Raw genomic sequence first — 11,971 nt, 5'->3', positions numbered from 1 at the left:
AAATGTACAAATGTGCTTGACAAACTGGATGTATATATGGATTGTGATAAGAGCTGTATGAGCCCCCAATAAAATCATTTTTAAAAAGCTAATTTTCTTTGTAATTCACTCACTTTAAAAATATGAACTCCTCTGAAAACAAAATTAGTTCAATAAATAAATAAATAAATGCACCTATGGAATAAATGAGCAAGAAAAAAAATTAGTTCATAAACAAATGTGGTGAAGAAAGCTGATGATGCCTGGCTATTAAAAGATATAGTGCCTGGGGCCTTAAATATTTGAAATTAAACAAGCGGCCATCTACCAGGGAAGTAACAAAGCCCACATGAAAGAAGCATAGGTTTATTTGTATAATTAAGATCATTCCATGAAAGCCAAGTTAGATAGCTCTTCAGAAACAGTAACAGGAGTAATGATTCCGAGGATACAGGAAGGGGGCGGTGGGGGTGGGGAACGACTGATAGAATGAAGACTGTATAACCCCATTTGATGGGAACGAATAACAGAATTGTAGGTGAATGAATACATTGGATTATGTAAAATATGGCAATAAATAAGTAAATCATATATAACTGTGTGTGTGTGTGTGTGTGTGTGTGTGTGTGTGTGTGTGTGTGTGTGTAGGGTTCCTGAGGGTAGGATGGGGGAGGGAGGGGATATAGGGGAGATGATATCAAGGAGTTCAAGAAGAAACAAAATGTTTGAAACTGACTGTGGTAGCATTTGTACAATAGGGCTTGATGTGATTGAACCATGGAATGTTAAATCTGTAAGAGCTCCCAATAAAATGATTTACAAAAAAAAGAATGAACTCCTCACCTTGCCCAGTTCTATTATACATGAATTTTTGTTACTATGGGTTAAATAACCCCAACTCCATAAGAAAATAGCTCAAATTTCTGTTGATATGGTTCAGTACTGTGAACAGCTGCCAACAAAACTCTGGACCTTGGTAGGTGAAAGATACTGATGCCTGTGTGTGGGAGCAAACTATCTTGAGACGAACTCTGGGAGAGGAAGATGTGCTGCAGTCTCTGAACACGGAGATAGTGGTGCTAGTCCTCTGAATGCAGAGACCTGGAGCAGAAAGCGGTCCTGAGCTTCTGAGCAACAGAGTGCATTAATGGGACATTTGAACCTTATTTTCTTCTCCAAGTAAGACAAGACCATCGCCATATTTCACGGTTTAAGCAACACCGTGGGAAAGAGTTGGCAGCTCAAACTCAGGGAAAGTCTGATCTTCAACTCAGAAAAAGTAAATGCCGTCTCTCCTGTTCTCTGGGAGACTGCTCACACACAGCACTCTGCAGGTGTTCAGTTATGCTCCCCTTCAGACTGTAGACGAAATTGGCTGTAGTATTGCTTCTGCTTGCCTTCAAAGTATATTGTCAACAATCCTCTGTGTGAGAACTTATCAAAGTTTATTGTCAACAAACTCTGTGTTTGAGAACTTGTCATGAGAAATTGTCAACAATCCCTTTGTGTGGGACCTTGTCAGGGAATGCAGGATACTTGAGAACTGTATATAAGCCTGTTTTGAATAAAGTTCTGTGCCTTAGCATTTCTATACTCTTCATGCCTCCTACGCTTCACCTTTGCTCTCTTTATCCTATCTCTTTATCTACCTTTCTCAATTTCAACCGGGCCCCTCTTGAACCCCTCTTCAATTTGTGAGAGAGCCAGATCTCATTTAATCTCACACCTGTAGGGCAGCGTTTCCTTTCCAGGGACACAGAGGATCAGCAGTGGCAACTCTCTCAGACCTTGCCCCCAGGCACCTGTTTGTTTATATCCTGTTTGGCTACAACAAAGTTGTGATCATAAATAGAGTCCTTTTGTTGAGTTCTGTGCATTGTCAATTATCAAACCCATAGGAGTACTGAGAGCCAACAGGTCAGCCATCAATGAGCCCAACTGGCACTCACAAGTCATGTAGCTGGCACCCTGAAAAATCCAGAAATGGGAACCAGAGAGTCCGGAGGAAGGGAGCTCAGAAAGAGCTCCCAGAGTTGAAGTTGACACCCTGAAGAGTTAAGGGACACCTCAAATGTACAGCTAGCAAGTAAATGAGGGTACCATGCGAACTCTCATATTTGCAGACAGAATCTGCCCATTTGCCAGTCTGAGAAACTTGTTAGATGATTAGATTCAGAGAAAGATGTCTTGGGTAGGCAGCTGGTGTCAAGATAGAAGAGGGAAGTGCAAAAACAGTCATTTTAATATTTACCAATGCAATATCATATTCGAGGAAACAAGACTACCCATTCTAAATGACTCTTGATGCTACAAGACGGTGCCTGATAATCTTTTGTAATCACATTCTCTATTTCAGTACATTTAAAAAGATGAATAATCAAAAAATGAAAAGATTCCCAAAAGATAAGATGGTATCGGTTAGATATTATATATGTGGTTGTATAATAAAATGTTAATAATCTCCTTTTCAACAAAAGTTCCTTATGTTTTACAGTATCCTGTTCTTAATATTATAAACTCTGAGCGTATTTCCCAGCAAGAGAAACATGGAGAACTTCCTCATAAGGCACAAAGGCATAAAAGGTCTAAGTGTCAGTTCACTTCTCTCTCCCCAAGACAGAAAGAAAATAGGCCTCATGTCAGGAAAAGCAGCAGCAGTTCAGAAAAAGAAGGCAATTCCAACTCACCCGTATTTGGGGCTTCCTCTTCTTCCCTTGGGGTCTATCGCCATCCACAGAGCCCAAGCCTAAGGGAACAAGCAGGCGCTGTGAGAAAGAACACCCATCGTGCTCCCTGAATAGCTCTTCTGATGATTGCAAGGAAGGATCACCTTTTGCCATTTTCTTCATGATGTCTGTATCTTCTCTGTTCTTTGAAACCATAATCTTCTCCCAGTTCTCCTCTCCCTGGACGGAAGGACCAGCCAACATAATGTCCCAGTCAGTGCAGTATATGCCCTGAAATTCTGCCACAAGCCCAGTTGGAAGTTATTTCATCTCCAATGAATCTCTGCTGCCTGGGGCGGGGGGGTGGGGGTGATGTCAATCCTCACTTAGGAAAGCCCCTCTTGTTCCCATGTATCCAGGCCCTGTGGGATGAAGACGCAAACTAGACGCTGATGAATCCTTCATTTGCTCTAAATCACGGCTTCTTCAGCATGGATCCTGTCCTCTCCCATCATCCTCAGCCAACAATGACAGCTGTCAATCGACTTGGGTTCTCTGGATTGTCTATCTTTATTCATCTCTGGCCTACAAGCCCTCTCCTACACTCTGCCTTATCAAAATCACTGCCCCACAACTGACATTCAAGCTCCATGTCTCAGATCAGTTTCTGCACAAGTCAGAGAGAAGACAGGATACAGCTCAAGGCCTGGGGAAGCCTGTAAGCTCTCCCTGCAGACCAGGCAGAGCACGCAGCAGTCTGCTTCTGACTCCCCAATCTGATTCCAGGTGTGGTCCATTCCCTATGTTCCTGTTCTCTGAGAATTTGTGGGTCTAAATTGGGTCGTTCTTGGTCTCACCATGGTTTCTGCAAAGACAACACCCCACCTTCCATTTCTGAATGTGTGTGCTATATATGAAACACCCTGGCGAGATCTTAACCCAGATGACTAGAGACTTACTGCCATCTTGTTGCTGTTGTTAGCTGTTAACTCCAGTTCATGGTGATCATGTGTATGCAGAGCAGAACTGATCCATAGGGTTTCCCAGACTGCCCTGTTTTGGGAGGAAAAAAGAGACCTCAAATTCAAATTTGTTGTATAGACACCCACTTAGTAAGTCTTAAACAGGACAAAGACAAAAGCAAATACTTTGATGGGGAGATCAGCAGCAGGAAGTCATAAAGGTGTACAATGATCCACTCAGCCAGCTACTTAAGTAGGATAAGGAACACAAAAGGAACTGACCAATCAGCAGCAGATCAATTCATCACAGTTACAAGCACTGTTGTTGTTAGGTGTCCTTTAGTCTGTTCTGACCCATAGAGACCCAACATCCATCCTCACAATTGACGTCATGTTTGACCTATTGTTGCAGCCACTGTGTCAGTCCATCTTGCTGAGGGCCTCCCTCTTCTCACTGCCCTTCAACTTTACCCATGTTCTTTTCCAGGGAATGGTTCCTCCTGATAACATTCCTAAGTACATGAGTCAAAGCCTTACCTCTAAGAAGAATGCTGGCTGTACTCCTTCCAAGACAGATCTGTTTGTTCTTCTGGCAGTCAATAAGATTGCCTCACCATCCTTGTTTCTACCCAGTGCTCTGAATTTCATCTACAAGACAATTATTTCAAAAATAAATTACAAGGTCTGCCATCTGAGGAACTTCTGGCTAAGTTCAAACTTCCAACCTTTATACTAGGAGTTCAGAGCTTAATCATGTGCACTTTATTTTCAGGTGTAGCAAGCTGAGTCCTATCAGCTCCAAGAACAACAGAATGCAACACTGTCCAGTCCTGCACTAACCATCCTCACAATTGTTCCATTAAAGCCCCTTGTTGCATCCACTGTGGCAATCATCACATGGAGAGTCTTCCGATTTTTCTGATGATCCTCTAAGAAAGCATGTTCTTTTCCAGGGACTGGTCTCTACTAATAACATATTCAAAGTACACCAGACAAAGTCTCCTCATTCCTGCTTCTAAGGTCCATTCTAGGTGTACTTCCTCCCAGACAGATGGCTGTTTCTTCTGGCAGTCCACGCTATTTTATTTATTTATACCATGCTTGACCAACTCACAATTCAAATGCATCAACTGTCCTCTGGATTTCTTTAGTCATTGTGAGGCTTCAGTGTGAGGTAATTGAAAACACCAAGGATCAGGTTCAATTTAATTCTCAAAGTGACATCTTTGCTCTGAACTGTATGCAATTTCTTGACTGTTACTCCCATGACTGTTGAATGTGGATCCAGGTAAAATGAAATATCTTTTCTCTACCATGATTTTATCTACTGGGCTAGCTGAGAGGATTTTGGTTTTCGTAACACTGAGTTGCAATCCATACTGAAGGCTGGATTCTTTGTTCTTCAGCAAGTGCCTCAGGACCTAGCTTTCGGCCAGCGAGGCTGTATCATCTGGATATCAAAGGTTGTTAAAAAGCCTTCTGCCAATGCTGATGCCTCGTTCGTCATAGAACCAGCTTCCAGGACAGTCTGCTCAGCATATAGCCTGAATAAGCATGGTGAAGAGACAGCCTTGACGCACACCGTTCCTGATTTTAAACCATGTAATATGCCCCTGTTCTGTTTGACCAACTGCCTCTTGATCTACAACAGGTTCCACATCAACACAACTAAGCGTCTTGGAATTCCTATTCTTCTCAGTGTCATCCACAGTTTGATATGATACACAGAGAGAAATAACTCTGCAGAAGCAATACAATTAAACAGCCTTTTGGCACTCTACTTTTAGCTAAGATCATTCCATGTCCACCTCTGAATCCAGCATCAATTTCTGGTGCTTCCCTGCTGAGGTATTTGCTACAATCATTTTAAAAATTATCTTCAGCAAAATTTTACTTGCATGTGATATTAAGGATATTGTTAAATAATTTTTATACTCTTTGGGACCACCTTTCTGCCCAGTACCAATTTTAAGACTATCTGAGAGCCCAATAATGCAATCGTTTGACTCATCAAGACAGAGCTGCCTCCTCCCTCTTGAATCCATACTAGACGTGCCACATTAGTCAAACCACATTGTAATTTCTCTAGTTGACTAAGTTGATTTTTTTTTTTTTTGAATGTAAGCTTCTTGTAAGAAGTTCATCATTTTGCTAATCTGTCTCTGTGGGGAATTTTATCATATCCCCCTACTGTCTGCTTCACCAGATGACTTGCCTTAGGCAATTTATGTGAAAGTAAAAGTGTGATTTCTAAACTTTGTCTGATTCCACCATCTCTTTTGTCTTTTTCTTCCGGCATGCGAGTAAAATGTTCCCAAAGGGCTCCTCTTCCCCCCTGGTTCTGTTGGAAAAGGTAATTGTGTAGAAGCAAGAACAATATACAAACGATGAAGAATATGGTTGGGTTTATGTTTATATTAGAATGAATTTTGGTCATCATGCATTACTGCCCTGGTGGTGTAGGGGTTATGAGTTGGGCTGCCATCCACAAGATAGGCAGTTCAAAACCACCAGTGGCTCCTCAGGAGAAAAATGGGACTTTCTACTCCCATAAACATTTACGGTCTTGGAAACTCACTTGGGCAAGTTCTACTCTGTCCTACCATGTCACTACGAGGTGGCATTAACTCAATGGCAGTCAGTTCCTTGAGCGTAACTGCAGCATAATTTAGTCCAAGAAGGTGAATACCACTCTCTTCCTAATATGAACTCATATGAGTGAGTAGCATTATAAAGCAGGTGCTATAGTAAACAGATTCCATTAATCTTCACTACATGTCCAAGATTTAGATACCTATTATTTCCATTTCACAGAGGCAAAAACTGAGAGCTTAAGAAGTTGATTTATTTGTCCTTAAGGTTACATAACTATCAAATGCCAAGACTACAATGGAAGATTCTCATCCCAAAGCCACTTCCTCTTCGCCACTGGCTACCCCTACAATAATATTCACTGAAACCATGACTACTTGAAAAGTTGAGTGACCTGAAGAAGACACTACACCAGGGTGAAGTAACGAAAAGGGTCTGTATGCTGAGGGTGAGCTGTATTATTCTGTAATAAGCAGTAACCTCTGAAAACCTCAGTGACTTAAAGTATTAAAGGCTTGTTTCTTACTCAAGTTCCACGTTCATCATATCTCGATTGTAACTGTAATCAATGTATCTTCACTCCAAGACAACACTGTATCCTCTAGATGGAACATCACCAGTGGAATAATAGAGTAAGGAGTAGAAGAAGGACATGAAAGAATGGTGCACAGTAAACAAAGAAATGTCATGAATAAAAGTCAGGAGAAAATTGGTCTTATGAGTCAGACCCTAAATATGCCCCATTTTCCAAGTTCTCCAAGGTGCTGTGCCAGTCTCTGAAACCACCAACTTGCTCTCCCCCTCCTCTCAGCACTCAACCCCTCGCCCCACCCTCAGCCCCTGCTCGTCACCTGAAATTCACTGCGAAGTCTCACAGAAGTCATGGCCTGTACTTAAGGGTAAGAGATCTGTTGGGATACCACTTGGAAGTAACAGAATGCAGTTGGCCAATCAGGACACCTTAGTTTCAGGTTAACTCATGCGCAGAAATGGTCCCTTCTGATGCAGGTCTCCATCAGGACCTTGGACAGTTCTGCTGTCCTGGCCTTTCTACCATTAGGGCATTTCGGCCACTAACTGGCTGGGTTCATACGTAGCCAATGTAACAGCTCAGCTCCATTCAGCTCTCACATGGCTCTGCTTCTGCACTAGCTGAGCTCTTCTACCCCATACTCTTAAGAGAAAGCCTCAAACACCTTAGCTTTTTAGCCACTTACACAGCCCAGGCCTTATCAGTTACAAGTGCTTCATCACCAGACCAGAGTTCACTCAATTTCCAATTACCCATAAGACGTCATCCAATTCAGGTCTTGATAATCACTAGGCAAAAGTATCAAATTATCCTGTGTTCACAGAAATGCCAATAAAACTGGGAAATTTGACCCCAAAAGATCCAAACCACAGTGGATAGAAAATAACATGGAAGCCACAGCCACTGCCACCACCGCTACCAACCTGTTTCTCCAAAGGACGGAGACAAAGATAATTTCTCAGGTATTGGGGAAAATAATCTCGCAAGCTGTTTTTCCAACCAATCAAGGCAAATAGCCACATAAAATAATGCATTTCACCACTGAGAAAAAAGATTCTATACATAGATGCAAAAAATCCTCAATAAAACCTAGTTGATGAAATGCAGAGGCACCTTAAAAAAAAAACTACATCACGACCAAACATTCTTTATTCTAAAGATGACAAGGCAGTATGTGAGAACTTGTTAAAACCAGGGTAACCTGATACGACCAAGACACTAAGTCTGAGGCAAGTTCTTACTTTCAAAAGACTTGTATCCAGTTGGGTCTTTCTTTTTTTAATTAACATGAGTGTGGTTCTGGCTCTCTAAGATTATCAGAACGGATGCTTGAAACAGATGTTTGAAACAATGCTACTTGAGTGGTTTGACTACAAGATTAGTTGACTGTGTACAACTTTAACTTGTGATTGTCTTGAGTCTTTTGCATCTCAGAGACCCATGTTTGTAAAGAAAAATGCACCTATTTATCGATGTAGGAGCCCTGGTGGAGCAGGAGTTACTAGTTGGGATGCTAATCATAAGGTCAGCAGCATGAAATCACCAGCTGCCTCTTAGGAAAAAGACACGGCTTTCTAGTCCTGTAAAAAGTTAGTCTAGGAAACTCAAAAGGACAGTTCTACCTTTGTCCTACAGGGTCATTCTGAGTAGACATTGACCAATGGCAATGAGTAGTTATCGCTGAGCCATATCAAGCCACTAGAGAGCAAATTAATCCTAGAGCTATAACTTCATCCCCTTCTAGCTAAACAAGAGACTGGTGATGCAGTGAATTACATGTTGATTGATAGCTAATCACAAGATCATCTGTTCAAATCTACCAGCCATTCTGTGGCAGAAAGGTGTGGCTTTCGACTTCTGTAAAGAGTTACAGTCTCAGAGCAGTTCTAGCTTGTCTTATAGTCACTGAGTCAGAATAGGGTATAAAACAGGCTGAGACCAGATCTGGCCCACCTAACACACACAGTGCAGCCACACAGCCCTGTGGGTGAAGTTCTGACATGGCAAGGCTCAAAATGTATTTCCATCAACACCCTGGATGTGGGAAAAAGTCATCTTGGTGGTCCCTACTTTACAATATAGATTGTGCAGACCCCCAAAGGTTATGCTGAATTGTGTGGTGACACCAGCCGATCAGATTTAACTACCCCTCAAGCCCCGCTAGCATACTAGCTTACACAATGAACCCACCAGTCACTGCAAGATAAAGATGGGGATTTCTGTTCTTGTAAAAATGTAGTCTTGGAATCCACTAACAGTGAGTTTGGTTTACAGCTTTGGTGGCATAGCAGATTACATGTTGGGTTGCTAACCACAAGGTCAGCAGTTCAAACCCACCAGCCATTCCAGGCAAGACATATGAGGCACTCTGGTCCCATACAGATTCAGAGCCGTGGAAACCCACAGGGGCAGTTCTACTTTGTCCTATAGGTTTGAAATGATAAATTGCTGCTGGGGCGAGAAACGGTGGTAACCTGCATGAGATGCCTGGTCTGGGCAATAGTCCCTGTAAAGGCCCTTCCCCTTGAAACAGGTTTGGTATGTGGGAAAGCACACTAGACCTACAGGCCTCCAATAGGATATTGCAGGGCAAAAAAAAAAAAAGAAAGAAAAGAGGCAAAGATGCAACAAAGAAATCCACCCCATTTAGAGGAGAGGGAAACACTGTAGGAATGTGAACATTAAGTGGCACCTTCCCAGATGTGTTCTGTGGGATACAGGCCTCCTTCCCATCTCCACCCAGTCCTCTCAGGAAGGACAACCATGTGAGATGGAGCTGGGACAAAAATAAGCCATGTGAGCCTAGTCACCAGCAGTCCCTGGATTTCAGGGTAGTTCACAAATTTCAAATAAGAAGTCTTCCTAGCAACTGGAAACCCAGGGAATCCAGGGCAGATGACTCCTTCAGGACCAGTGGTGAGAGTGGCGATGCCTGGAGGGTGGAGGGAATATGGGGTAGAAAGGGGGAACCGATGACAAGAATCTACGTATAGCCTCCTCCCTGGGGGATGGACAGCAGAGAAGAAGGCAGGGGGAGACATCGGACAGTGTAACTTATGACAAAACAATAATAATTTATGAACTATGAAGGGTTCAACTAGCTGGGGGAAGTGGGGAGGGAGGGGGGAAATGAGCAGCCGATATTAAGGGCTAAAGTAGAAGGCAAATGTTTTGAGAATGATGAGGGCAACAAATGTACATATGTGCTTGACACAATGGATGGATGTATGGATTGTGATAAGAATTGTATGAGCCCCCAATAAAATGATTTAAAAAAAACCCAAAGCCTCGGATCCATCCAAGAAGAGGATAATTCAGCAGCTTCTTATGCACAAAGCCAACTATTTGAGAAGTCAGTAGCCCTGCCATCTAGGCGCTGAATAGGGAAATCATCTTTTGTTCCTCAAGGCTGCCACTTGTATTATTTTTGACAACAGTTCACATTTACTACACTTTTACAAAGGAGCTCTGGTGCATGGTGGCTTATATGTTGGGCTGCCAACCACAAGGTCAATGGTTCAAACTCACCAGTTGATAACCTATCTCACCAGCAAGCCCTTCTACCAGCTGGAAAGTCTTCAGCTCCCACCAATAACAAACATACCTTGACTTGCAGGATAGGCTCTAGATTTCCCACCATTACCAGAAAGTTCTGCTCCAGGGGAAAAGAGACCCTTAAAGAATAATTCATAGAGGCACATTTATTAAGCTGTAAACAGGGCAAAGATGAGATAAACACAAATCACCCAGGTGAAGGCAAGCATCAGCACTAGGCCATAAAGGTGTCCAATGATTTACAGGTAGTCAGTCATTTAAATAGGCATGGGACACAAAGGTCACTGCCACAAAATCATGATTGGCAGGCCAATCAATTCATCACGATTACAGGCAGAGCTGTAGAACAGGCAAAGGGGCCATGATTGGGCTAGGTTCACTGTTACTGATAGAAGAAGCAAACAAGATTGGTTCAGAGCCCTTTGGCTAAGGGCATCGGGGTTTGGTGCATATCCCTGAGAACCTAGTACCACAAATTCCATCCAGGCACACCCAGGAAGACCCTAAAGGCTAGGCTGTCCCACCCTAGTCGGCCAGGACAGTGGTAGCGATCCATTTTCACACACACTCTCGGCCTAAGGGCAAAGCTATTCGCAAGGCCAGTCAATGAATACCCAGTAAGAATTTAATGAAAACTTAATCTATGTGGGGACTCAAAATGCATTTCAGGCTCTAGATGTAAACCATACCCTCCCACAAATCTGGCGCGCAGAATTTAAGCCCCAAGACATGACAAGACCAAATAAGCCCCCCCCAAGAACAAGAAAACCGGGCTTGCTACCCTAGCGGCGCCCCCACCCACAGGGATGTTGAATGTCCAGGGCCCTCGCTGAGCTCAGCCCCGCCGTCCGGAGAGCCCGTGGCGGCGGGATCGGCCCGCAGGAATCCCACGCATCACAAAAGAAACCCAAAGTTCCCAGTCACCCCCGCCCGACCCGAAATTCCAGGGCGCAGGCTGTCTCCCACCCGCTTTCCTCGCCCCGAACGCGTGCGGAGCCGCGCCCCCTTCCCCGCAAACGGAGCCCCGAGAACGCGGGGGTGCTGAACCGCCAGGGCGCAGCCCCCGGCCCACCAAGCTCAAGTCTCGCCGGCCGCCGGGCCCAGCCTTCCCTGCTGCTCCTGACCGCGCGCTCGGAAAGCACCGGGGCCGAGGGCTCGGGCCGAGGGCCCCGCGGCCGCGCTCGGACCACGGTCCCCACGCGGAGCCTCCCACGACGGGCGTCCCCGGAGTCGTCGCGGTGCGACTCCGTCGACCGTCGCAGAGCAGCTGCTGAGCCACGCGCTGCATCAACCAGACAATGGTCACTGCGTCCACGGCCTCGCCTGTCCCTCTCTTGAAAATACCTGCGAAGGCGAACCACACGGGCAGCGGTTCCGAGGGAAGTGTCCGCGGGCGCCTCTCCTCAAAGACCGCACAGCCCGGGAGCCTGGGGGGCCGCTTTCCCGGACGGCCTCCGGCCCCGCCCCTCGGCGCGCGATGACGTCAGGAGGCGCTTCCGGTCGCTAGGGAGGGTCCGGGCCGCCCCACGCGCGGGCTGGGGAGCGTGGTTTTCGCCAGATGCAGTCCGGTGAAGCCGAGCGCGGTCCCTGGGCTCCGGCTGCGTAATATACCAGCCGCAGTTCGCGAAGTAGGCCCCGCCCCTACTGCCTGGGCACGCTGGAACTCGGCGTCATTTGGGAAGCCG

The 11,971-nt window shown here is 44.9% G+C and overlaps 1 protein-coding gene across 7 annotated transcripts in view; it reads right to left on the bottom strand.

Moving 5' to 3' along the window:
- LOC101652143 (zinc finger protein 343-like) overlaps positions 1-11,667 on the bottom strand; it is a 17,605-nt gene extending 5,938 nt beyond the window's left edge. For 2 of the 7 annotated variants that reach the window (XM_045295197.1, XM_045295201.1), the window contains exons 1-4: positions 4,145-4,439; positions 3,605-3,698; positions 2,810-2,944; positions 2,667-2,725 (exon numbers count right to left, since the gene is read on the bottom strand). In XM_045295197.1, the coding sequence (XP_045151132.1) occupies positions 2,667-2,725; positions 2,810-2,909 (159 nt within the window). In that variant the 5' untranslated portion in view covers positions 2,910-2,944; positions 3,605-3,698; positions 4,145-4,439. Of the gene's footprint in view, positions 1-2,666; positions 2,726-2,809; positions 2,945-3,604; positions 3,699-4,144; positions 4,440-11,630 lie in introns of those variants that run through there. The other 5 variants (XM_045295199.1, XM_045295204.1, XM_045295198.1 and 2 more) reach the window with 5 other exon arrangements.
- Between the last annotated feature and the right edge of the window lie 304 nt (positions 11,668-11,971).

Source organism: Echinops telfairi, unplaced genomic scaffold, assembly GCF_000313985.2.
Source record: "Echinops telfairi isolate 266 unplaced genomic scaffold, ASM31398v2 ScPeMD7_5592;HRSCAF=6446, whole genome shotgun sequence".
In the NCBI taxonomy this organism is placed as follows: domain Eukaryota; kingdom Metazoa; phylum Chordata; class Mammalia; order Afrosoricida; family Tenrecidae; genus Echinops; species Echinops telfairi.
Note: the sequence above shows the minus strand (reverse complement) of the source record. Positions and strands in the feature narration are given on the sequence as shown.